General features: G+C 54.9%; 1 protein-coding gene across 3 annotated transcripts in view; it reads left to right on the forward strand.

The window, feature by feature from the left end:
- RPTOR (regulatory associated protein of MTOR complex 1) overlaps positions 1 to 26,800 on the forward strand; it is a 451,485-nt gene that overhangs the window by 62,875 nt on the left and 361,810 nt on the right. For all 3 annotated transcript variants that reach the window (XM_082372791.1, XM_082372792.1, XM_082372793.1), the window contains exon 10: positions 22,910 to 23,052. In XM_082372791.1, the coding sequence (XP_082228917.1) occupies positions 22,910 to 23,052 (143 nt within the window). The remainder of the gene's footprint in view (positions 1 to 22,909; positions 23,053 to 26,800) is intronic.

Here is a 26,800-nt window from a genome sequence, read left to right on the forward strand (position 1 = left end):
CCGGGCAGACGGCGCCGCCGGAGCTGGACGGTCCCTCCAGCCCCGGGGGAGGTGCCACGCTTCCGAGGGGACCCTACAGGCGGACCCTTTCGCGCTCTCCGAGCGCCTTCCCATCGCGGAGATGTGAGGGCACGTGTGTGTCCCTGTGCGAGTTGCGGTGCGTTCGTGTGTCCATGTCTGTGTGTGTCCGCGTGTGTGTTGGGCTTTCTGGACCCCATGCACCCCAGCTCTGCCCACTTCTCTGCTGCTGGGGAGGGGTCCCGGACTTTGGGAGGGGGCGTCGCACCTGCGAAGCTCCACACGATGGTAGGTTACTCATAGTCACCCCACTCACCCGCCCCCGCACTCGAGCCATTTTTCTGGGCAGCGGCGCCGCGGGGCTCGGCTCCCAGATTTCCGTCCAGTTTTCAGTGCCCGGTTCGGGGCTCCCGACTATGGCCTGAGACCCTGGCCCGTCCCTGGCGGTCAGAGCCAAAGGCGCTTCGGAAGCCGCCCCTCCCAGCTCCCACTGTACAGAGGAGGGCACTGAGGTGCCAGGACTCCGGGGTCCGGCTCGATGCGACAGGTCGAGCCAGAGCTACAGTCGCAGTCGGGGCCGCCCGGCGGACACCCCCGCCCCACGCCCCGAGCCCTTCATTCCGCCTCCTCTGGACTCTGCGATGGCCCCGCCGTTGGCAAGTGCGCGGGTCCCTGCCCGGAGGGACCCACAGGCAGCTCTTGGGTGCGGAGCTGACTTCCGCCCCGCGGGTGGGAGATGAAGCCAGCTCTATTGACACCTTTTTGATAAGCCACGCTCTCCTCCCTCTCCGCAGCCTCCTCCTACCCCCTGCCCCCCGGGCTACCCGCGGCCAGAGTCTTTCAGCGGCGCCAGAGGGACCCCGCGACCCGCAAGCGGCTGTCCTGGGCTTGGCGCGCCTCGGTCCTGGGCTGTGCGGGGGTTTCCGGCCCCGGCGGCTGCGCTCGCCCACCACGGAGCCCTGAGACCTGCCGCAGCTCACCCCCCGGCCCCAGGCCGCGGGAGGGGGCCGGCCGCGATTGCCCCACGCGTGTCTGCGACCGGAGCGCCCCAGGCCAGCAAGCGACTCGGGAGGAATTACCCGCGCAAAGGGCACCACGGCTTCTGCCCCAATTCCCATCCTGAGACTGGAGGGGGTCACCCCCCGGGTCAGCGCCCCCCCCACGCGCTCCCCCGGGCCAGGGCTGCGTGTGGCTGGAGGCCGATTTCCGTGGGGCCCTGAGGGCACAGAGGGACCGCGCTCCGCAGAGATTGCACGTGGGCGCAGGAGAGGAGCCCAGCTGGGCCGGGCGGAAGGTGTGGACGGAGCGGGAACCCTGGGCTGGGCCTTGCGTCCTGAGCCCCAAGAGCAGCAGGGGCTTGCCCGAGCAAGGCAGGGACCTCGGCTTTTACCTCCAGAGGCGATCTCAGCGGTTGGCACTTGGCACTTGGGCACTGAGGGCCAGACCCCGACGCCCCCCCATCGCCACACACACACACATACACACACACACAGAAGATGGAGTAGACTGAGTCGGAAGGGGAGGAGGGGCCCTGGGGCAATGTCCAGGGGCAGTGGGATCTCTGGGAGGGAAGTATGGAACCCTGAGGGGAGGACACTGCGGTCAAGGGCCCAGGACCCTTTGGTCCCAAGGGCGACCTCTGTGGAGCTCTCTGTCTGCCAGAAGGCAGTATGTGGGACACCTGTGCAGAAATGCTGGGCTCTGCTGAGGGGCTGGTGGGGGGCACACTATGGCAGCCCTCTGCCTTCTTTAAATCTTTTAAACTGGACCCAAGGCCCTGGGCAGGAGAGATTCAATCTGGGTAGTGTTTGCAGCTTCCTCTCCCTCCCTAGAGTTCAGGAGGTATCTGGGAGTTGGGGACTAGAAAATCAAGGGCTGCCTTGCCCAAAACCCTCAGAGGAAGAACTTCAAGTTGCCTAGCTACCTGGTCTGAAGGTCTCATATGTGTACACCCGTTCTCCCGACCTGAGCCCCGTTCGTCAGGACTGCAGCGGGGATGGGGGGGTGGTGGGGGGGGAGGAAGTGCTGTATACACACTTGCAGTGGAGTTGGGAAAAGATGTGGCAGGATCACACAAGTATATGGTTTTCCCACCTCATGGATGCAATAGATGTGAATAACCTAAAAAGCATAGATAATAGTAAAATGTAGTAGAAAACATTAGAAAGTGATGAGTTCTATGTATTACCTTCGTTCTTAATATAATTTATATAATTGTAAGTTTGTATAATTTAAATTTTAATGATGACTGTGTTTAACAATCAGCTTGCAAATTCCTGAAAATGTAGCAATCAGCTGGAGCCAGCCAGCTGGGCATATCACTGGTGGAAGAGGATGGAGTGGCCTTCAGAGGTTAAATTGGGGTGGGGGTGGCAGGTACCTCGATGTAGGGAAAGCAAAGGGGGCTGGTGGAGAAGTGTGGCCGGAGGCTCCCCAGCTATGGCCAGCGTAGTAAAGGCAGGCAGGCATAGGAAGGCTAAACAGGTGGGTCGGGCACTATTCTGAGCACGTCAGTGCTGTTGAGGGTCTTTACCCAGTGGATGGTGGGAGCCCATCCAGGGAGGGAGCCCAAGCCTGGTGCTGTGCCCAGGACCCTCACCCATCCTGTGGTGTCTCCTGGCCCTGTTCTCTTCAAGGGCCAAGGCCATGGGCCGGCCTAGGAAGGAAAGAGCTACCCTCATGGCAGGCAATAGGGGGGCACTGGGTGGGTGCTGGGAGGGCACAAGGAGGACCTGGGAGGACCTGGGAGGGCACTGGGAAGAGCTGGGGGGACAATGGACCCAGACCAGGGCCCACCCACCACTTGACTCTGAGCCCATCTAGCATGAGGGTCCACCTTGCCTTTTGAAATAGCTCTCCCTGCAGGGGGCAGGCTAGGGAGTGGAGGGGGAGGCTGGGGAGTGGAGGGGGAGGGCCAGGCAAGGCCCCGGGACCCCATCTGGGAAGAGAAGAAGGCAGAAGTCCTCACTGATCTGGCTCTGGACACGGGTGGGCTCCTCAGACAAGAGTCAGGCCCATGTCACCGCTAAGGACACGCCGTGGACCCCGCTGGGTGAGCTGGCGTCTCACCTGGGATGGGAGGACACTGCGGTAATGTCAGTGGCTGCTGTTTTAAATGTGTGGGGACACGTCTGCCATGCTCCTGTGTTGATTTTTGCTTTTGTTTCTGTTTTTGGTTTGTTTCTGTTTGCAGCAGCCCCACAGTGCTGGTTACGATCTGTTTCTCAGTCTGGGTGCTGCTTTCGTACGGGTGTTCACTTTGTGTCCAGGGGGATGACTTATGCACCCCTCTATGTATGGTTATTTGGGAGGGCAGCACCCACAGGTTGTCCCTGGAGCAGAGGAGACAGGCTTTTGGCTGCTACCAGGTGAGAGTCAGCAGGGACCTCTGGCAACCAAGCCCTCACGACAGAGCCAGGCCATGTGACTCCCATGTGAGAAGCCCCTGGGCCCAAGGGATTGGGGATGGGGCCACTCTGACAGCAGCAAGCCCCATGGGGCCTCTGACCCCTGGCCTGGAGTGGTATTCCTGACAGGCCCCATCCACTCACTCTGGCGTGACAGGGACAGGTCCCTGCTGCCCAGCTCTGCTGGGGGAGGGACCACACCAGAGCCGTCCCCTCTGCCCTCTTCTCAGACACCCCTGCAGTAATAGCCTTATCTTATAAACAAGGAATTGTCCTTTTCAAAGCCCTCTGTCCATGTTCATTCATTTGCCTTCCTAAGGCATGGCTGGGCTATTGTCCTTACTTGGCAGATAAGGAAACCAAGGGAAGTCCAGGGTCTCCCACACGTGCAGTGAAGGCAAAGCTGAGGGGCAAGCCCTGGCCTTCACACTCCCACCCAGCTTTCTCCCCGCCCGGCACAGTCCCCCCTCTCCCCGCCCACCCCACTACTTCCCCCCTCAACCCCGAACCCGCAAGGGAAAGAGCTCTCAGACTGGCAGGACCGGGTGGCAGAGAGGAGGCCCAAGAAGGGACAGTGGCCCATCCTGCCCACACCCGGTGGTGGAGGCAGATCAGGCCAGGACCGCAGACCCCGGGCTGAGGAGCTTCTCACCTGCTACCCTTGGAGGAGAAGCCTCCCTGCTTCACCACAGGGTGTTCAAGTTCATGCCCATTGTGTGACTACAACTATCCCTGCGGCAGCCACATGGGGACTAACCAGTCGTGGGCCGTGGTCATTAGCATTGGACAGTGGGGTCCCCCCACCCCGGGCCTCCAGACTCCCTGCACCCAGGGGCATTTCCCACCCTGAGGACCCCCTTCCTCTGAGCCAGCCTGGGCAGCCGTCAGCCCAGTCTGGCTGGAACAGAGCCCTGGGTGGCCTGCCCTCCTCTGGACCGAACCCAATGCTGGGATCAGGTGGGGAACGGGTGCTTTTGAACTTGATGACTTGCTTACCCCAGTAAACAGGAGTTTACAGGCATAAACTTACCATCCTGTCTCGGTGAAAACTCACTTTTCTCCAAGCAGGGGTTTCTGGACCCAGGCAGAACCGTGGGCACTTAGTACAGTGTAAATATTCATCGTGTGCTCTCAGTTCAGCAAATATTTCCAGAGCATCTACTGAGGGGCAGACCCCGTGCCGGGGCCAGGGATGAACACAACAGTCTCTCCATCCTGAGGTTGCTCAGCCTGGTGGGCAGATGGGGTAACACACACCTCCAGGGCGGGATGGCACGTGAGTGCCCCAGGCCAGGGCAGGTGGGTGGGTTGGGGTTGAGCAGTCAGGGGGATTTCCTGAGGAGGTGATACCAGAGCACGGTCTTGAGGAGTGAGTGGGGAGGGAGGTGGCTGGCACGAGCAATGCCGGGTGAGGGATGAGGGGCGTGAGTGGAGGGAGGGGACGTCTTCCATCTTCGCAGTGTAAACTGCAGAGCTGGCTGGGAAGAGGCGTGGGTGAGGGCTGGCAAGCATGTAGGAGCCACAGTTCCGTCCTGTCCATTTCATCCTGTCTGCAAGGAGGCACAGCTGCAGTGCCGAGTGTATGTAGGAGGTTCTGCCTGGGAACCTGCCTGGGAGGGCAGACTTGAGGGGGACACTGGCTGAGAGGCCGCTGCTGGGTGATGAGGGGTGGGAAGGAGTTTGTGGCAGGAGCCAGGGAAAGAGAGACGGACTTGAGAACGTTTGAGGAGATGAAATCGTCAGGACTTGGTGATGACTTGGGTGTGAGGAGTGAGCAGAGGGAGGAACCTGGGAAGCTTCCTGAGTCTGGTGCCGCCCGCTGAGTAGGGGAAGATCTGGAGGGAGGGAGAGACCGTGAGTTCTTGCTGGGACATGTCACGTTTGAAGTGGTTATTTGACAGCCAGGAGGAAATTAAAATGATGGGGACCAGGTACTTGGCCCCAAACCCAGTACTTATTAGACTATCCATATTGTCCAATGAGGAGACTGGTCCTGAGCCAACAGGGACTACGGGTCAGTGGGGAGGTCGGGGCTGACAATGGAACCCCGAGAGCATCTTCAGCACGGTGGAGTTATAGCCAACCAGTATAGAGACCGCCCAGGGAGAGGATGGAGGAGAGCGCCCGGGACCCCACTGCTCAAGAGATTAGTTAAGATTTCTGACCTCTGAGAGTGACGCCACTGGCGACAGGTCCTGGCACTCCCAGCCATTTGCGTGGTGCCCTCGGACACCAGCGTGCTTCCCAGCACTGTCCTCCCTTCCCTCCAGACAACGGAACTGGTAAATTCAAAAGCCAGGTCTGGAGCGGTCCTGGAGCCCCCACTCCAGAACCCCATTTGTATCCCTTTGGTTGGCTCCCTCGAGCTAACAGCATCTGGCTGGTGCGGTGGGTGCTGGGGCCGCCAGCCCGCTGTGTCCTTCCACATCAATTTCACCATCTGCCACAGGCAGGAGAGGGCATATGAAATATAAAATGAGCCGAGGTGTAAAAGTGTTTTGGAATAAAAATGGTATGTACCGGCAAGGGATTACAATTATTAGAAGGTCTGTGCCTCATGCCATCACTCACACCTGGGAGGGGAGGGCATGAGCTCCTGCCTCTCTAGCCTCCTCCTCTGGGGACTGGGCCACCGCGAACAAGGCTCACTGGACAGAGGCCGCAGGCTGCCAGGCACCGGCTGCCAGGCACCGGCAAGGTCCCGAGAGCCCTGGGGGACCGCCCAGTGCACCAGAGAACACGACACAGACCAGTTCCTTCGTTCCCTCATTTGATCACGGAGGGACCTGTGAAGCGGTCACAGCAGGGGTTATTACATTTTATTTCACCCATTTTACAGACCAGGCAATCGAGGTTCCTTACGTTTCAGTGTCTTGGCTTAAGCAGCACAGCTAATTCTTGTAAGAACTGGCCTTCTGTTTCCAATCATTCATTCATTTATTCATTCAGTGAACAGTCAGTCTTCCAGTATCTGTTGTGTGCTGCCGGGAACTCTCCCAGACAGTGGAGATGCAAGAGCTTTCCAGCTAATTTTTTTAAAGTTGATTTCTTGGTTTTAAGTTTCAATTTCATGCACTTTTCTTAAAACCTTGTTATCTGCTACTAGCAGTTGTATTAAGATCCCTCTAAGGTGGTGTCTGGCTGGGCCGAAGCATGAACCCATGGCTTTCTGGTCTATCAATATCCAAAAGATGCAGTGGGCACCCTCTGGGGCAGGGTGAGGCACGTCGGGAGGGAAAGAGGCTCAGCATGTGAGCTCCAGGGTCACAGCCTTGGCCACCAGCTGCGAGACTCTGGGTGGATGTGAGGATGACATCAGGTGGCACAGGGGAGGCACCCCGTGGAATGAGCGCCTGGTCAGTGGTGGTGGTGGTTATCATTTTTACAGTGATGTCGTTGTGCTGTTGGCAGCACTGGTCCAGTCCGGGGAGGGTCTCCAAGCCAGGAGGGGAGCTGACATGACGTGCAGGAAGCAGAGAGCTGTTTTTCCGTTGTGGCTGTGCTTCCCATCTCTGTTTTTCTTGATGCTGAGTCAGAGTTAGTGTCCAAACCTCTCAGATCCTGCGGCATGTGGACATGTCATGGGGATGAAACAGGAGCTCTTGGGAGAGGAGCCCTCTTTAAACACCCATTGTAGGGTGTGTGTGTGTGTGTGTGTGTGTGTGTGTGTGTGTGTATGTGAGAGAGAGAGAAAGAGAGAGGTTTGGGGGAGGTGGTCAGAGAGGAGAAATCTTAAATTGTCACGTAGTGGGAAGAAAACAAAAGAATGAAGGAGTGACATCCTCCTATTGGTTGTCTTAGGGTTGCAAAGCCTCTTTCCTGGGGAGATTTTCATTCCCTGTCTGCACAGGGACAGCCCAGTGCCCTGGGAGGCAGGGCTGCAGCAGGAAACTGGTCAAAGCCAGCCCTCACCCTTCCATCCCACCCCCACTCAGGACCAGCCCCATTGGCTGACAGTGACTCCGGCAGGGTCCCCCGGTCCCCCAAGCCAGTCGAAGCTTGGCCTTAGCCGTGACTGTCCCTGAGGCTCTGAGGGGAGGCCGACCTCCCAGGGAGTAACGTGCATCATGCTTCCTGACCTCTCCTGGTCACCCCATCCGTATCCAGTGGGGTGGGAAGTAAATGTCCCTTTTTTTTTTTTTTTTTTTTTGGCCACACTATGCAGCATGTGGGATCTTAGTTCCCCGACCAGGGATTGAACCTCTGTCCCCTGCAGCGGAAGTGCAGAGTCTTAACCACTGGACTGCCAGGGAAGTCCTAGTAAGTGTCCATTTTTATTCCTTCTGCCGTGGCTCTTTACTCGGTGATACCCATGGGCCAGGACAGTGCTGGGCACAGGGGGTGGCACGGGGAGGAGAAGCTGTCCCCACCCTCAGGCCGGGTAAATCGACCTAACAAGGGATTCTTGAAGAGTGAGGAGCTGCGGCCACGAGCGTACCTGTCACCTCTCGTAGCGGCCACTGCCTGGCGTCTGGGCTGCACAGCCTGCGGCCAGCTCCCCGCCCCCACCCCCGACCGTGCTGCAGCCCAGCGGTCCTCGCTTCCTTGTGGCCCTGGGGCTCCTTTCTGCTCTGCACACTCAAGTGCACACCTGGAAGCGTGGGGTGAGGCCACACTGGACCAATGGCACAAAGAGTCAATGGATAAGAACCTTTTTCTGCCCCTGGGGGGATGGCCCTGAGTGGTTCATAAGTCTCTCAGGAGGTCCCCTGGGATTGAACACCTGGTGCCCACAGCAGTGGCCAACTCTATCACTCATCCTTGCACTCCTGTTTCCCCCTGGACCACTTCACAGGTAAACCACCTACCAGCCTCAGGCTCTACCTTTGGGAGAGCCCAGCTGACTCAGGGGCATCTGAGGAGCACACAGCAGGGCTCCCACCCAGGCAGGGGATCAGGGAAGGCCTTCCCAAGGGAGTATCGTTTAAGCTGAGCTCTGAAGCAGGAGTGAGACTTGTCTAGGCAAAGAGGTATTCTAGGTGAGGAAAGGCAGCACGTGCAAAGGCCCCAAGGCAGCAAGGTGTCTGGATGAGCAGGGGGTGGACATGGAGTTCAGCAGGGCCTTCTTTGTAGGTCACACTAAAGGGTTTAGACTGCACTAGGGGCATGGGGAGCCACAGAAGGGTTTGGAGCAGGTGACTATTTTTTAAAAATTGAAGTTGATTTTACAATATTGTGTTAGTTTCAGGTATACAGCAAAGTGATTCCGTGTTTTATGTATATATATATATATGTAATATATATATGTTATTACAAATATTGAATATAGTTCCCTGTGCTATACAGTAGGTCCTTGATGTTTATCTATTTTATATATAGTAGTGTGTATATGTTAATCCCAAACTCCTAATTTATCCCTCCCCCAACCCTGCTTTCCCCTTTAGCAACCATAAGTTTGCTTTCTATGTCTGTGAGTCTATTTCTGTTTTGTAAGTTCATTTGTGTCATTTTTTTAGATTCCACATATAAGTGATATTATATATCTGTCTTCCTCTGTCTGATTTACTTCACTGAGTATGATAATCTCTTGGTCCATCCATGTTGCTGCAAATGGCATTATTTCATTCTTTTTTATGGCTGAGTAATATTCCATTGTATATATGTACCACATCTTCTTTATCCATTCATCTGTTGAGTCGATGGACATTTAGAGTTCTTCCATGTCTTGGCTATTGTAAATAGTCCTGCTATGAACATTGGGGTACATGTTTCTTTTTGAATTAGATTTTTCTCCAGATACACGCCCAGGAGTGGGGTAGCTGGATCATATGGCAACTCTAATTTTAGGGGGGTTTTTTTGGCCGCACTGTGCGGCATGCGAGATCTTAGTTCCCCATCCAGGGATCGAACCTGTGTCCCCTGCAGTGGAAGCGTGGAGTCTTAACCACTGGACTGCCAGGGAAGTCCCTATTTTTAGTTTTTAAAGGAACCTCCATACTGTTCTCCACAGTGGCTCTACCAATTTACATTCCCACCAACAGCGTAGGAGGGTGCAGGTGACTATTTTTGAAAGCTTCTTCTGGCCACTTAGTGGGGAATGGATCCAGCACTGGCACCAGAGCAGACAGGGAGACCATTTAGGAGGCTGTCCTGGTGACCAGGTGGGATGACGGCTTGGAACAAGGGTGGAGGTGGGGAGAACACCCAAAATTATGCCATGTGCGGAATCAGCATCCATTCTATGTGAAGTTCAAGGCTGACCGTATTTAGCTCTGGCCTCCATGACTGTCCTGGTTGATTTCTCAGGGACCCAGCATCCTGGTCTCCCCTCCACAGGCCTCTGACACAGCCCTGCCGCCCCCTTTCCTGTCTCCTTATCCCTCAGATCAGTCTGGGGACATTCCCAGCACTCAAGTCTGGGGGCATTTTCCCAGCTCCAGCCAGCTGTCTCATAACCCCTGGCCTTGAAACAGAAGTGGAGGAGGGACGGCAGTGCTGCCTGTCCGTACCACGTGGAAAACAGCTCAGATGTCTCGGACGTGCCCCTTAGTGGCCGGCCGGGGTGCAGGCTGCACACTCTAGTCTTAAACCTAAGACAAGTCACTCGATCTCTGAAGTCTTGGCTTCTTCATCTGTGAAAGAGGGATGTTCTCCGCCTCCTAGGAAATCATGTCAAGAGCACAGCATGGACCAGTGGTGGACCAGCAGTGGGACTGGCACAGAGGTTCTGGGGGTCCAGGAGGGCAGCTCCTGTTCAGGGTGTGGGCTCGTCCCCCGACCCCACCCCAAAGTCTTCACTGACCATAGGTGACCAGGCACTCAAGGGTGCTTCCAGGGAGGCTCTGGCAGGCCCAGCTCCACCGGCCTGGAGGGGCCAGGTTGCTTGGTCCAGCCACATGCTCTCCATGTCCTGGGCGGGCTGGGGGCACCCTGCAGAAGGGGACCCCCATCAGAGTTGGACCAGGCACAGGTGGGAGAGTAACGCAGCAGGGCAGAGACCTGGTCACTGGGAAGCCCAGCTTCTGATGGGCAAACTTAGGCCCCGCTGCGTGGGCAGCCGTCATCCCACGTGGGGAGCATCATATCCGACCCCATCTGGAGGTGCCCAGCCCTGCTGCCCCTTTAAGTGAAGGGATGCCTCAGAGAGCTGGGTGAGGGAGCTCAGAGCCTGCTTCGAAGAATTGAGCTGCATTTTGCTGCAGCATCTGGCTTGCAGGCCCCAGTGCTCCCTGGTGAGGCCTCTCCATCTCCCCTCTCTCTCTGTCTCGCACGCATACACACTCCCATCTCCCTCCTCTCCATCCTTTTATCTCGGCCTCACACTCATAGTATTTGGGTCTGTGAAGTCACGGCTTCCTTCCCGTGACTGCCATTTATAGCTGGCAGTAATGAAAGGCGCCCATTTTTTAAAAAAATAAATTTATTTATTTTATTTTATTTATTTTATTTTTGGTTGCGTTGGGTCTTTGTTGCTGCACACGGGCTTTCCTCTGGTTGCGGCGAGCGGGGGCTACTCTTCGTTGTGGTGTGCAGGCTTCTCATTGTGGTGGCTTCTCTTGTTGTGGAGCACGGGCTCTAGGCAAGTGGGCTTCAGTAGTTGTGGCACACGGGCTCAGTAGTTGTGGCCCACGGGCTCTAGAGCTCAGGCTCAGTAGTTGTGGCGCACGGGCTTAGTTGTTCCGTGACATGTGGGATCTTCCCCGACTAGGGCTCGAACCCGTGTCTCCTGCACTGGCAGGCGGATTCTTAACCACTGCGCCACCAGGGAAGCCCAAGGCGCCCGTTTTACATTCGCTGGGCCCCAGCAGCACTACAGAGACACGGATCCCTTTGTTGCAAATAATCAATTTGCTTCTATATTGCGTAACATCCTAAAAAGCTTTCCAGGGCAAGCTCCCACCGGCTGGACACTGTGATCTCATCAATATTGCATGGCGTCGGGCACTACTGTTATGCGGTTTCATTAAAAATTTAATTTGTGGTTTAAATCTGCAGTGTTTCCTTTAAAAGGATATAAAGGGAGGGAGAGGCTTCATGTTGGGGGTGAGCAGATCTTGGGGGGAGGGGGGATCCCAAGCCCCAGGAGAGGGAGAGGGCCTTCCAAGGGCTGGAGCAGCGGACGCCTCTCTGATTGGCCGCCGGCCACAGCTGCTGCTGCTGTTGCTGGAGGGGGGGGTTGACTGGACCATTCATAGAAATTATTTCTCCAAAGCCTGTACTGTTTCCCTTTCTATATCAGCCATGGGGAAAGGGCAGCTCCCCGGAACCCAGACGCTGGTGGAGGGCTGGGGTGGCGGTGGGGGAGGCTTTCACCAGAGACCCTAGGCCCCTCCAGACCAGAGTTGCCACCCCACCCCGAACTCCTGGCTGTGTGACCTCTTGCAGGTTACCTGCCCTCTCTGAACTCTGGTCACCCCCACTGCCCCATAAAGTCAGTGCCATGACTCCCTGAGAATGAGTGAAGGGCCTCCCAGATCTGAGGCAGCACAGCCTGTGTCACTGTTACCCCCATGTGGCTATGGCGGAGGTGGCCCCTAGTGACAGGGTGGCAGTCCACAGGACCCCTGCTGGGGATCACAAGTGTCTGAAAGGCCACCATAAGTCTTATTTCTTTATCTGGACCTCACTCCCTCCCGGAGCGGACTTGGGTGATGCCACCAGCCCTGCAGCTTGTAGACTGGGATTTCATTTCCAATGAGGGACCTTCACTGGGGGGTGGGGGGTTGGTTTTGCTCTTTCCAGGGAGGGAGGAGGAGGCCCCTGAGAGCTCTGATTCTGGTGGGGGAGGAGAGAGAAGTGAAGTGAGGAGTGGGAGCAAGCACAGATGGGCCAGAAGAGACACTTGGGCAACCTCCTAACGCTGCCTGGGCGCCTCTGCCTGAGGGCGCTTCAGACCCGCAGGCCCTGGCGAGGCCACCGACTGTCTCAGAAGGCAGGGATTTGTGCATCCGGGGCTATCTTCTGACATTGTTCCAGAGTGATTAAGTTAAGCCTCCTGGGGCCAGCTGGAGAGAGAGGACAAATTGCTTTGTAAATTTGATTTGCTGCCGTAGCATTTACAGCGTGCCTGGGGCATATCCACAGTGGCAGGTGCATTGGTGCCCTTCCCTCCCTCACACGGGGGTCTCACCGGCCATGTATACACCGGTCACACGCCATGCGTCCAGAACATGACTTGGGCACCACTCACTTCAGTGCACATGTTTGTGTCCACTCGTGGTGGGCTCATGGTTAATCCTCAGTGTCTCAAATGCCCACACAAGGCAATGGCCACCCACAACTGCAGCCTGCTGGGAGACTTGTCCCAAAGACCCCTGGAGGGGTCCATTTCTGTGGGCAATAGCCATGGGTACCACAGGGGCTAGAGCTGGGATCTAAACATCTGAGACTTGAAGGTTCCCTAAGAAGAGGGGCAGAGCCAGTGCTGGACCAGGGTCTCTGGACCCCGGTGGGGCCTTTGCAACACCTGGGCTGCCTTTCTGCATTCCTGGGGAAATAGGACAAGGCAAATATTGTGGTCTTCAAAGAATCTGTGAGCTTGGATGATGGTATGATGAGACCCATGGACCACACAGTTGGGCTGCTGAGGGCCATCCAGGGAAGGAGGACATGCTGGGGCCAGGGGTCCATCCAGACAGAAAAGCACGGCTGGCATCACCACCCAGATAGAGAAGGACTGATGGTTCCTTTCTGGCAGGTCTGCCGTGCATTAGAAAGCACACACTTGGTAATGGAGCATCTTGGCCTGGCTGTAGCCCAGGAAACAGGACTCAGGCCCTTGGGCGCCGCTGGTTTCTTTGCCTGCTTCCCAGGCACTCTGGGAGCACTGGCCAGTAGTGTCTAGAGCATCCTCTAGACACTACTGGGCAGTGGGAAAATGGTCAGGGATCCTGGCAGTGAGAGGCAGCTTCAGCATCATGCCTGGGCCAGAGCCGGCTCCTCTGCTCAGCTGCTGTGTGACCTCGAACATGTGACTTCACCTCTCTGAGCTGTGTCAAGTGTTAAACTAGACAAGACCCATAAAACTCTGAGAACGGTGTTGGTCTACAGAAATAAATTAGTAAAGCTTAGTAAATGCTGATTATGATTTTTTTCTTCTTTCCCTCCCTCAAGATGCTCAGGTACTAGTAACACAGGGGAGTGAAGGAGGGGCTGAGCCAGGGGTCCCGGGGTTAGGGAGCTCCTGCCAAGCCACAGACAAGGAAGGAACGTGGGCCTCTGAGAAACATCTCAGGCTGGGCCCTTGCACAACAGCACCCTCCCCACCTTTTAAATTTTTTAATTTAAATTTAAAAATGTTTTAAATTGTGCTAATATATACATAATATAAAATTTACCATTTTAACCATTTTTAAGTATACAGTTCAGTGGTATTAAGTACCTTCACATTGTTATGCAATCATCTCCAGAACTTTCATCCTCCCAAACTGAAACTCTGTCCCCATGACACTCTAACTCCCCATCCCTCCTCCCATCATGCCCAGGCACCCATCATTCCACTTTCTGTCTTCATGAATTTGACTCCTTTAGGGACCTCATATAAGTGAAATCATGCATATTTGTCCGGTTGTGACTGGCTTATTTCACTTAGCATAATGTCCTCAAAGTCCATCCATGTTGTAGCAGGTGTCAGAACTTCCTTCCTTTTCAAGGCTGAATACTATTCCATTGTACAGATGGACCACATTTGGTTTATCCACTCACCTGATGATGGACACTTGGGTTGCTTCCACCTTTTGGTGATTGTGGACGATGCTACTATAAAGATGGGCATACAAATATCTCTCCTAGACCCTGCCTCCACTGATTTTAAATATATACCCAGAAGTGGGAATTTCTGGATCATATGGTCCCCACCCCACATTACAAATGCAGGAACTGAGGCTACACAGAGGAGCTCAGAGGCTTGACCAGGGACCCAGCATCCCCACCTCCCAACCCCTGGCCTCCAGCTCCTCTGTGGCCTATTCCCAGGCCTTCGGGAAGGCTCTCTGGAAGAGGTGAGCTGTGATGGACGCACTGAAGCTGTGATGCTGTCATCATGGGGAGGGGGGCACTGGGCCAGGATGGCAAGTGGACAGTCACCAGCCAGGCTTGACTCAGCGCTGGGAAGGCGAGCCAGACGAGGCCTCCCAAGGGGAGAGACAGACCAGGAGCAAGTTCAAAGGCAGCAGTAGGAGCACGGGACCGCAGGCTCCGGTCCCCTCTGCATCTGGGCCTGTCACCCGAGGCACGAGTGGGTGCTATCTGCCCCTGGCGGCCACCTCAGCGTCTGCTGGACCTTTGGGGTTCCCCCATCCCCCACATGGGAGGCCCAGATGGCTCTCCGTGGCTTGGATGAGGGGGCTCGGCAGGAAGGGGCTTCTGCTGCCATGCCCTCTGTCCCCAGGGCCTGCTCAGCTCTCTGCAGGGTCAACAGAGCCACCTGGTCTTGGTGGAGATGCCGGGCTCTGCCCTCCCCAGGGCCAGTCCAGCCCCAGAGTGCAGTCGGCCTGGAGAGGCCAGGGACCTGCCCCCAAGGTCTCTTCAATTTCCTGATAAGAACTGAAGGGCTCCTCGCTTCCCAGGGAACACCCATGCTGACAGGTGGCTCTGGTGACCGTCCTCGGTGTGTTGTCTGAGTGCTTCCATCTCCTGTTACAGGTGGAACCACACTGTCCCCTGTGGCTAGAGGCCTCCTGCAGTCAGTGAATCAAGCCTGAGCGTCACTTCAGCCCAGGGCCTTTCAGAACCCCACACTCCAACCCTTTCTTGTCCCTGTGGCACAGCAACTGGGTCCCCGAGTGACCGAGGTGAGAGGAGGCCTCGACTGACCTGTGGGGGACATACCTTGGGAGGGAAAGAAAGGACACCCGTCATTTGTAGTAACTGATGTCTCGGGATGCTTGTGACTGTGGTATGACCTAGCGGCTGCCTAGTCCGGCCGTCCTGACTGATGAGGTGGCCGAGGGGTCAGCCCAGCTTCCCAGGTCCTGCCCATGCTTCGTTCTCCTGGCTGCTGTTTTCCTTTGAGGAAACCGATACCCGTCCAACAAGTTTCTTTTCTGCTTAACTTGACCCCAGTTAGGCTTTGCTCTTTGCAACCGGGAGCCTGGCCTGGTGGAGGAAGCCGTTTCAGCTGTTACCAAGCAGCTCATCACTGCATGTGGGCGAGGCAGCTGGGAGGAATGCAGGGGGCCTGGGTTTCAGACACAAATGAGGGTCATTGGAGGAAGAGGTGGCGTGGTTCTGTGTGTGTTGGGAAGAGCGCTAAAGGAACTTTCCCACCTCTGAAGGCCATGCGGCTGAACAGTTAGAAGCACAGCTTTGCCTACACGCCCCCCACCCCCCACCTCCCCCCACAAGCCTGGGTTTGGATCCTAGTGCACCGATGACCGGCTGTGGGTCCTTGCTCAAATTCACCTCTCTGAATGCCAATAAGCACATCTGAAATATGGTGATCACAAGACATGGGATTGTTGGGAAGACGGCAGGAGAGGAAGGATATGAAGCACCTGACACAGTGTCTGGACATAACATATTCCCAACTCACCATCATAGTACCGTACATCAAGGCCAAGGGTGGTGTGCAGTAGCCGCAACCCGCAGAGTCAGGCTGCGCCACCTCCTTGCCATCTGCGAGCCCTCGGCCCCAGCTGCCCACTTGCACCCCTCCCTCCACGAGGGAGCCCAGCCGTCCTCTCCAGCCCACCCTCTGGGACAGAGCTGAGTGCCAGCTGTGGGCTCTCAGTGTCTGCAGCCTCCAGGATTCCTGTGTTTGGGATGCCAGCTTCTTTTACTGTTGTTAAAGTGTTTTGCTGCTGGGAAGCCTCGAGCATCTCCACGGAGGGACATAAATAAAGGCAATAACCTGGCCATTAGGAAGTTTCGCCCGGTGTGTCCGCCCTGGAGCGCCCTGGCATGCTGCAAGGCAGCCCTCGCCAGCGAGCGCAGGGACGGGTGAGAAGCCTCCCGTGCTCTCCGTTTCTGGGTCAGGTACCTCTTATTCTCCGGGGTGCAAACAGAGTGGGGGGTGGGCATAGGCAATGTGCCCCCCGTCAGGGTGGCGTGGGAGGGATGTGGGGCGGGCCACCCCCAGGATGGAGCATAGTAAGCGCGGTGAGGCAGGACAGAGGGTGACATCTCTGAGTGCTGCTCTCCACGGCCCTCCTTCCTCCCCCAGCTGGACGTGGAGCCTGCAGGTGGGGCGTATCGCTCAGAACCCAGAGCTGAGGCTTGGGGCTGGCAATGCAACCTGGCGGCTGTGGGTGTGGGCTTTGGCACCAGGCCAACGTTGGTGCAAGTCCTCGTCCCTGTGCAACGTCTGTGCCACTGGGCAGGTCCCACCAACTTGATAAACCTTGGTCTCCCGTGTATAGAATAAAGACGGTGATGGTCTCCACTCCCGGGAGCTGAGCCCAGAGCCACCAGCACCCGTAGAGGGGGTTGGCACACGTGCAGCCTTCAGCTCTGTCCTGCCCTGGATTGTCCCATGCAGGATGTTTGGGCTGAGGCCTGGCTGCTCGTGGGGTCTCTCCATCTCCCACCCTAACACAGAGGAGGCGCCGGGCCTGCCTGCTGGCAGGGAGGGGGTCTGACCTCATCTCAGGTCAAAGATGGGACAGTATTGGCTGGTGGCAAAGCTCCCCATGAGGGAGCCCCGCTGGGGGGCTGGGTGGGTGGGAGGCTTGGGGGCCTGGAATCAAGCTGGATTAATTGAACCTGACAGGCTTGGGCCTGAGAGGGCTCAGAGGGTCCCCAGGCTGCTCCTCTGTTTTGATCTGACCACCGAGGGCTTCTACCCCCACCCAACCCCAGGCCTCTGTCTTCTTTTCTTTAAGAATTGTGACGGCACATTTTCATTTATTAATTGTATGCTTAATAACACTTTTTTTAAAACCCCAAAACTAGATGCCCGTGAGAAACAATTCACACTGTGTGGATAGTTGTCAAGGCCCCTCAGATGTGACCATGTGGCCCCAAACCCTATGACAGTTCCCTGGGTGTTTCCTGGGGCTGCTGAGCCTGGGAGCGGGGGCGGGGAGATTCGAGGCTGCAAAGCTGAAAGGGAGCAGGAGGTGGGACACAGGGGGAAGAGTGGCAGAGGAGAGGACATCACTTAGGGTGCCCCGGGGCCATCCCAGGATGCAGGCTGGAGAGCAAGGCCAGCCTGAGGTGGGTGACATCCTGGCATCTGTGGGTTCACTCCAGCTGTGAGCTCCCCAGGAGTGAGAGCAGAAGAGGGCAGAGGGCAGGGGGCAGAGGGGGGAGGAAGAGCACACAGGGACAGCTGAGGAAGTCCGCAGAAGGGGGCGAGTGTCTCCCCTAAGCCCCCAGGGCAGCAGTAGGACAAAGCTCTGTGTCCTCCTCCCCTCCCCTCCCCACGTGCTCTCCACTGAGGAATCAGGGCCCTGGGTGGCCGCAGCGGCCTGTCTAGGGATCCGTGCGCTGGGCCAAGGTAGGCCAAGTCAGCCGAGGGCCGGAGCCGCTTTGACCTGGCAACCTTCCTGGCGCCCCCTCCCTCCCCCAACATTCCCTTCACAGCAGGCGTGGTAATTGGGTTTTGCACGGGGCCCTCTGGCACTGACCTAGTTGTCCCGGTTCCCGCCTTCCTCTGTCCCTGTGTGTTCGCCCCTGATGTTCTTTAAACCCCAGGCATTGTGCCTTCATATGTCCTGATTTCATCCTCCACTCTGATTCTGCTGGGCAAGGTCAGGCTGGTGCTGGAGCCTGGAGCAGGCGTTCGGGGTGCCTGGCAGAGCATGTGCTTCTCAAGGGCGCCCTGCTCTGGGCCCACCTCTGGGAATGAGACAAGTGAGGCCCCGGGTCTGCACCCTGGACAACTGAGCAGCAGGTGATGGCCTGAGCGTGAGCCCGTTAGGGGCCTCCTCCCTGACGCTCGGTCCCCATGTGTGTGCGGAGGGATGGAAGGGTTTCTGGGGACCAACTCCTCATCTGGAAGTGGCAGCAATAATGCAAAGTGCACGGGCTCAACTGAAATAACACGTGGGGGGCACAAGGCCTGGCACCGGATGAGAATGTCCATCTGTCTGTCCATCTCCCTCCCTCTCTCATCACTTCCTCACCTGCAGAATGGAGGCCTGGACATCCCGGTGAGAGCCCTGTGCCCGCAGGGACCGTGTGTCCACTACCGGACACTGACCATCTGCGCTGGTGCTGGAGCAGCGCAGATGGGAGCATCTTCTGCCGATTAGAACATCTCTGGGGGGGTGTGTGTTCTTGGGTTCCCCATTCACAGATGAGAGCACCTGAGGCTATGAATGGCAAAGAGACTGTGCCCAGGGCTCAGAGCTGCTCCTGCTGGACTCAGGATTCAAGCTCGGTGACCGACCCCTGTGCCCCTGCTCTTCACCCCTGCTCCGGGCTGAGCAGATGTTTGGCAGCTCTTGGGCTATCTGCGGGGGTAGAGGGCGAGGAAAACTTGTCCTGAAGCGGGTCACCACCCTGGCGCCTTCACCAGCCCCGTGGGTGGCCGAGCATGTCCTGGTCTGGATTCTGACAGGTTGCAGCTTTTTTTTTTGAGACTTGTCAGCATGGGGCTGCCAGGGAAACAGGTGCCTGTCTCTAACAGGGATGTCTAGCCGGCTGTGCTCTGAAGGGGCATGTTCCTTGATTCCTACAGGGCTTGGGGCCAGTCCCTGTAAGAGGGAGCCTCGAAAGTGTCGGCTGGGGGGCACAGATGGCTTTGGGTTTAAACGGGGCCAGAGCTTTCACCAGCTCCTGCAAACAGTTCCCTGAATGTGGAGGTTTGGCTGAAATCAGGAGGGCGACATCAGCTGCTCCCCACCCCCCCCCCCGGAATCCCCCCACTGCCCCCTCCCCAAGACATCCCCCCAATTTCAGAATCACCTCTGCTTGGTCTCCCAGCTCCTGTAAGCCGCCAAGCATGAAGCCTGCCCTCCGAGGCTGTATGAATAATAGAACTGAAATCATCCCTAGTTAAAAATAGATACTCTTCTTAATAAATATTTTATGTACTGTCTTTAGAATATACAGATCCCCTGTCTGAAGAGTTAAAGAAAACCCTGTTATCGAACCCAAAGACTGTAGGAAAGGCTCAGCCTAACGTCCCTGCAGCCACAGCTCCTGACTGGGATCCACCCCTTCTTCAGTGACGTTCACTGAACACAACCCACACCAGTACCGACAGAGCTCCCAGCCAGGAGCGGCCTGGGAATTCTTGGGCGTGTTAGTCACCTATGAATTTGATGGAGGCAAATCAGTTATCCAATGCCCCTTGGCTAAGTGAGGCTCGGAGTTCAGAAAAGCCAAAAGCAAGTTCTCACGTTCCCGCTGTACAGAAGGACTCCCCTCTGGGAGCGGAAGCTGGGGGCGTCTGGGGGCAGTCTCGGGGAGGGAGGGAAAATTCTGGGTGGGGAGGCGGAAGTGGTTGGAGTTTAAACTGCTGGCCCATTTCGGAAAACTTTGCAAATGCAGTATAACCTTGAAGGTCTGCGTTAATTAGGACACGGCATGATCTAGATACAGCGAATGAATCTGAATTATCTGCAGAAATAGCTCCCAATCTTGACCGCCTCCTCCCCGCTATGATCATCCCATGGAAGACAGGGCAGGCAGGAAATGCTGGGGTCTGCCCAGCATGCAGACCACTTCAAAGTACCCCCCAATCTGCAGGTCCCAAGAGAATGGCTGAGAGTCCTTACTCAACAGGGCAGGAAACTGGATATTGAAGGGGCAGAGTATGCTGAAGCTAGGACAGATGAAACAAATGGGGTTTGGGGCCGATGTCTCAGCACTGGTCTCTCTGCCTGGACTGGCAACTCCATACCCCATCTGGTTTCCTTGGACTGAGCGCAGGGACCCTTCCCTGTGAGGCCCACCTGCCCTGAGGACGGGCCACTCTCTCCCTTGTGCCCAGCTTACTTTGAGGAGATTTTGGTTTAGCACCCGGCACCCTGATGAATGGGTGGATGGATGGATGAATAGATGGATGGATGGATGGGTGGTGGATGGATGGGTGGTGGATGGTTGGATGGCTGGATATATTGATGGGTATGTGGATAGATGGATGGGTGGATGGATGGATGGATAGATGGGTGGGTGGATGGATGGAGGATGAGTGGATGGATGCATGGAGGGGTGGATGGATGGATAAATGGGTGAGGGGATGGATGAATGTGTGGATGGGTGGATGGATGGGGAGTATGTGTGCCTGGATGGATGCGTGGATAGAAAAAGCCACCTTGTATCAGACTCCAAAGGGGAATTGATCACAGAATAAAAATGGGAGCCCCTAAAAATAAAATACAGTGTGTGTGTGTGAAAAAAAAAAAAAAAAAAAAATGGGAGCCCAGTCACTCCATTACTCCAGGATTGATCATATATGTGGTAATGTGCTTTAATCCTTCTCTCCTGCTGCCCTCTATCCTTTGCTTTCCAGTTCCTGCATTACTGACTGGAAAGGCAGGGCTTGGGGAGCAGGGAGAAGGAGTAGGGGAGACCAGAATTGCAGAGGACAGATAGTGAGAGTTCAAGGACCCGATGCTGGACTCTCCCACGTGGCCCACCTGGAGACCTTGAGAAACCAGGCTGCCCCTGCACTGTCGGTGAGCCAGGGCACTTTAGGACGTTATTATGTTTCCCAACGTTCCTCGAACAAAGCCGGTGCTGGAACGTTGGGCAATCAGAACTCAGCACCTACTCGGGCTCTCGTTGGGCGAGGCTTTGTGGGGGATACAAAAGAAGCTAAAGAAAAAAAGACATCCAATTATTTCAATAGAAAGCATTTTTAAAAAATCCATGCCACTGTACCTACACTTGTTTTACGTTTTTTATTTTTGAAGGTACAGGGGAAGAAAATCATGAAATATTTTCATTTCTCTGTGATTAAGCAAACACTTAAAATATTAAACTATTGCTTAATAATTGATTAAAACTAACCTCATTGGGAGCCAATCACCCATTTGGCAGGATCTCTTTAAACTTTTAAGGGCTTTTAGCTCCCCCTGGCCGCCTAGCCTTTCTCTTGTCTGATTCATTCAGGTTTCAGCAGACAGTTTGCCTCTTGTTGATTGATGATGTCACGATGTCTCTATTGAGCTGTGGGATGGCTGACCCAGGCTGGATTCAGAAAAAGTAAAGTCCTAGCAACACTGTGTCTGAAGAGGTAGTGAGGGGAGGAGGGAAGGAAGTCAGAATGTCTGCAAATAACGGTACTGCGGTTTCTAAGATGCAGAAGAGGAATCAGAGGTAAAGCTGTGTGGCCTTCAGAGCCACTTAAGTTGTCTGTGACTTGAGTTTTCCCGCTGAATGACAATTATGCCGGCCTCTCTGTTTTTCAAGGAGGATACTAAAAGCATTGAACCGAATGGTTTAGAACGTGGGCTCAGGCGTCCCACTGCCCTGGTCCAACCCTCCCCCAGAGGTTACTTCATGTGTGACCTTGGACGAGTTTCTTAACCTCTCTGTGCCTCAGTTTCCTCATCTATAGAATGGGGGTAAGCGTAGAAATGCCCTCCTGAGCACATTAGGTAAGATATTCTCAGCATTAGCCAGGCTGGGAAAGGGCTCCGCTGTGGTCGCTGTGCTGATTTTAAATCAAGTACTTTGAATTCTGTAAGAGAAAGGGCCATTATATGAACAGCCAAAGTCCCCCGAAACTAAGCACAGTCTTCAAGAGATATGTGCACACCCATGTTCATGGCAGTATTATTCACAACAGCCAAAAGGTGGAAACGATCCAAATGTCCATCAGTGGATGAATGGATAAGCAAAATGTGGTCTATCCACACAACAGAAAATTATTCAGTCTTAAAAATGAAGGAAATTCTAACATATGCTACAATGCAGATGAACCTTGAAGGCATTGTGCTAAGTGAAATAAGCTAGACAAAAGAATACAAATACTCTGTGATTCTACTTATATGAGGTTCCTGGGGTATCCAAATTCATATAGATGCAGTAGAATGGTGGATGCCAGGGGATGGGGGAGGGGAAATGGGCATTTAGTGTTAAATGGGGACAGAGTTTCAGTTTGGGAAGATGAAGAAGTTCTGGAGATGGATGGTGGTGACGGTTGCACAACAACGTGAATGTGCTTAATGCTACTGAACTGTACACTTAAAATGGTTAACACGGTCAATTTTATGTTATCTGTATTTTACCACAACAAAAAGTAATAACTAAAAACATCACTAAGCACACCTGCCTCCTGTCCTGAGTGTGTCACCCCTAATTGGGGCCAGACTCATTTGCTGTCTGTGGATGGTGCTCAGACGTGCATGGACGGGGCAGGGCTCTTTCATGACAGCTCAGCAGGGGCTGAAGAGCCCCCTCCCAACCTGCCGGGTTATCCGCAGACCAGATGAAAGAAGCTTCAAGGGTCCACAGCTGGATGAGCCAACCTCACCCTTCTATGCCATTGGTGGGAGTGGAAACTGATCCGGCCTCTTCAGGAGGGGATCCTCGGGAGGGTGTATGGGAAACCTTAAAGACATGCCCAGGCCAGAGCCTCTGAGGAGTGGAGTTGTGGTTTGAACCCTGCCTGGTCCTAACTTAGCCTGTGCTCATTCTCCTTGATCCAGCCAGGCTCGGTAGCGTCATCTCTCAGTGGTGGAATGCGGTACAGGAGGATAGAGATGGGGACTGGACCCAACCCTTGCGAATCCCCCATCACCAGAGAACACAGGCAACAGTGATGACAAGGGTTTCCAAGATGCTGTTAACGGTAATATGATTCCTGCTGCCTTCCCAGAGCTGAGGGCTTAGATTTTTTTTTTTTTTTTTTGATGCAGACCATTTGTAAAGTCTTCATTGAATTTGTTACAATACTGCTTCTGTTTTATGTGTTGTTTCTTATTTTTTGGCCACGAGGCATATGGGATCTTATCTCCCCAACCAGGGATCGAACCCACACCCCCTGCACTGGAAGGCGAAATCTTAACCCCTGGACCGCCAGGGAAGTCCCTAGAGCTGAGGGCTTAGAAAGTACTTTCACATGGTTGATTTTCTTCATTTCCTACAGCCTGCCTGCCCCATCCCTCACTACAGACTTGTCTATTTATTTATTTATTCATTTTGGCCACGCAGCACGGCTTGCAGGATCTTAGTTCCCTGACCAGGGATTGAACCCGGGCCCAGGGCAGTGAAAGCGCTGAGTCCTAACCACTGGACCACCAGGGAACTCCCAAGACTTCTCCATTTAAAATGGCCAACGTAAGGTCCGCCTTCTCAGGGGGCTGTGGGGCAGGCCTGTGGGAGACCAGGGGTGGGGGAATCTGTGGGTGGGGGGCGGGGGAGGACACCCAGCACTGAGAGTCACACACAGACTCAGCAGCAGCTGAAAGGGCCACAACCATACGAAGCTGGGGTCCAAGTTCAGTCTTCCTCATTTTCTTTCCTCCTTTTATCATGCGTGCGCTCTTTTGAAAAATCAAATTAAAAAAGAAAAAAAAGTCAAACAGTTCAGAGAGGTTTATAAAGAACCCTCTTCCTATTCCTCCTTTCTCAGCCCTGAAGGCAAGCACTTTTAACTGTTTCATTTTTAATTATATGGTGGTCTCCTCCGAGAGCCTAAATAATATGCTCATAACGCCATTTCTTGATTTATCTGCTTTAGAGATTATCTGCTGTGCTGGGTGAGGCTTCCTCATTGACAGCGCCTGGCCCCGTCCCCGCCTCCGTGTGGTTCCGCCTCTGCCGCTTCCTGACTTTGGATTCTGTGCTCGGCCCTTTCTCAGGTATGGGCTTCTGCAGTCTCTCTGTCCTCCTGGGGAGAAAGGGGATGTGGGCCTGCCTTCCTGGGACACCCCTGCTTCTGCTCAAGTTTTGCGCTGCCTTGGTTGGTGGTCTTTCATTCCAGCCCGAGGCACTCTCATGTCTCAGGCTTTGGCCCCAGAGTGACGCTCTACATTCGAAAGCACATGCACGTGAATACTACATGGCGAGCAGGGCAGGGCCTGGCTCCTGGCCCTTAAGGTTCTGAGGCTCCAGGCCCCTTGCAGGACTGCTCACCTGGGCTCTGTCACCCCACCAGGGGCTCAGAATCACTCCTCGTTTTCATTTGCATACGTTGGACCAGGCCTTTCTTATAGGCACTCCATTTTCTCCTGCATCTTGATTGCTTATTCCTTCCTTTTCGCAGAGAAGAAGCCCCTGCCCTGACCCTATCTCATCCCTGTTACCCTCTATGTATGGCTTGGACTCCATCCATCCTCCTCAAAGCTCAGACCAGGGGCTCCACACTTGGACCAGAACTTCCTGGCGCAGACTTTTGTTATTCCTGGATTTCTCATCACTTTTCTTTTTTGCCGCTGCATCTTGGATTTACTCCAGTCGTTGTGTCACTTTGGTACCTTGGGCTTTCTTGTTCATGCTGAGGCTTTTGTTTCAGGGAAGTGGGCTGTCTGTTCACGTGTGGGACTAGCGAGGCTGGCCTGGAGCAGGCATGGGTGGGATTTGAGGACTGGCAGGCTGTGCTGCAGGGCAGCTGCCGAGAGCCCCCGGAGGCCAGCATCATGTTGGTTACTAGGGGCAACCAACACCCAGAGACCTCAGTGCCTATGTTCCAGATGAGGAAGCTGAGACCCAGGGGGCAAGTGGCTTGTCCAAGGTCACATGGCAAATTGGTGGCCAGAACCCAGGTTCTCTGAGTCAAGAATCCAGGTCCCTCCACTGGACTGCTTTGGTTGGAGCCACCCTGGAGAACTGGGCTTCCTAAACACATGGACCAGTCTGTAAAACTCTCACAAGGGGGCTCGTGACCTAGGTCACAGACACCTCTGCTCCTCAGTGCTCACCTTCCTTCCTTGGCTTTCTCCTGCTCCATCCACAACTGCCCTTCCCAGGAGGTCATGCTCTGAGGTTTCAGAACAAAAACAACCTCCAGGACTATTTGACTAGAAAATACAGGCCAGAAATCCACTGTGGGACCGTCACACTGAAGAGATTTTGTTGATTTTCTTGCCTTGAACAATCCAGTCTTACAATTAACTAGAGATCCGAGCCTCCACGTGTGTGGGAGAAGGGCTATGGGCTGGAGCCATTTGCAAAGGGGCTGCTGGTCTTTGGGGGCCTGTGGGCAGGCTCACAGGCCAGCTTTGAGGGGACTCGGCCTCATTTCATGACCTGGAACTTTTGTCTCCTCTACACGTCAGGCACTTTCCCACAGGCAGCCCCATGGGTTCCCCTTTTAATGTCGAATCACAGAACTTTAGTGCAGAGTGGACTTCTGTCCTGTCCCTTCACTGTAGAGGCAGGGAATAGGGGGTCCACGTGGGACTGGGCCAGGCCACTCAGTGGCTTTCTGGGGGGGCACTGTTGGTGTTTGGGGCAGGCTGTATTAGTCAGGGTCCTCCAGAGAAACAGAATCAATAAGATATATATACAGAGAGAGGGAGTGGGGAGTGGGGGGGAGGAGGAGAGAGAAAGAGGGGTTATTTTAAGGAATTGACTCCTGAGATGGTGGGGCTGGACCGTCTGAAGTCTGCAGGGCAGGCTGGCAGGCTGGACATTCCAGCAGGAGTTGATGTAGCAGCTGTGAGCCCAAAGGCAGTCTGGAGACAAAATTCCTTCCTCTTCTGGGAACCTTATCTTAAGATAAGGCCTTCAACTGATTTGATGAGGCCCACCCACACTAGGGAGGGTCATCTATTGAGTTAAATGTTAATCTCATCTGAAAAGTACCTTCACAGCAACATCTAGATGGTGTTTGACCACACAACTGGGCACCATGGCCCAGCCAAGCTGATACAGAAAATTTAATGATTGCAACGATTCTGTGTGTGCAGTTGTGGGACATTTGGCATCCCTGGTCCCTGCCCACTCAGTACCATAGTGTCCCCAGACTTGTGACAACCAAAGACAAGTCCCCTCTCTACTTCTGAATGAGCCCCCGGTCAGGGGTGAGGGGGGTCTCCTATGAGAACCTCTTAGGGAAGGTGGTGAGAGAGCCGAAATTTCCCTGGGACCCTTAGCCAGTGCCTCAGGCACCAGGCTCCATGAGCATCTAGCTTTTCTGCTCAACTGGGGGTTAATGTCTTGAGCCTAGGGGATGCCTCCTCGCCTGTGTCCTCCAGAGCACAGGGTGGGTCCTGAGCTCACAGTGGGCCTCCTGCAACGTCCCACTCCCCCCTGTGTCCGATTCTCCGACCATCAGTCCGGGGCCCCCAACTGTGGCTGCCTCTGATGAATGGCGACAATAGCGGCCTTTGAAACCAGCCCAGAAATCAGATACTTCTGTAATAATTAGAGATCATTTGGGGTCCAGCTCCCGGGGACATTATGTGGTTAAAACAGAGCTGTTTCATTTCATCCCCAAGTGTGAGACTGTGATATTAGGAATTCTAATGTGACCGAGTCCCTGCTGACCCCCGGCTCCTGTCCTTTAGGAAGCCTGATGTCTGCAACTCAGACGCAGTGTGGATAATGGGGGGGCCTGCTGCTTAACCCTTGATATTTACCAACTTTGGTCAGTT

The sequence above is a fragment of the Balaenoptera borealis genome (genome assembly GCF_965194805.1).
Source record: "Balaenoptera borealis genome assembly, chromosome: 20".
Lineage (NCBI taxonomy): Eukaryota > Metazoa > Chordata > Mammalia > Artiodactyla > Balaenopteridae > Balaenoptera > Balaenoptera borealis.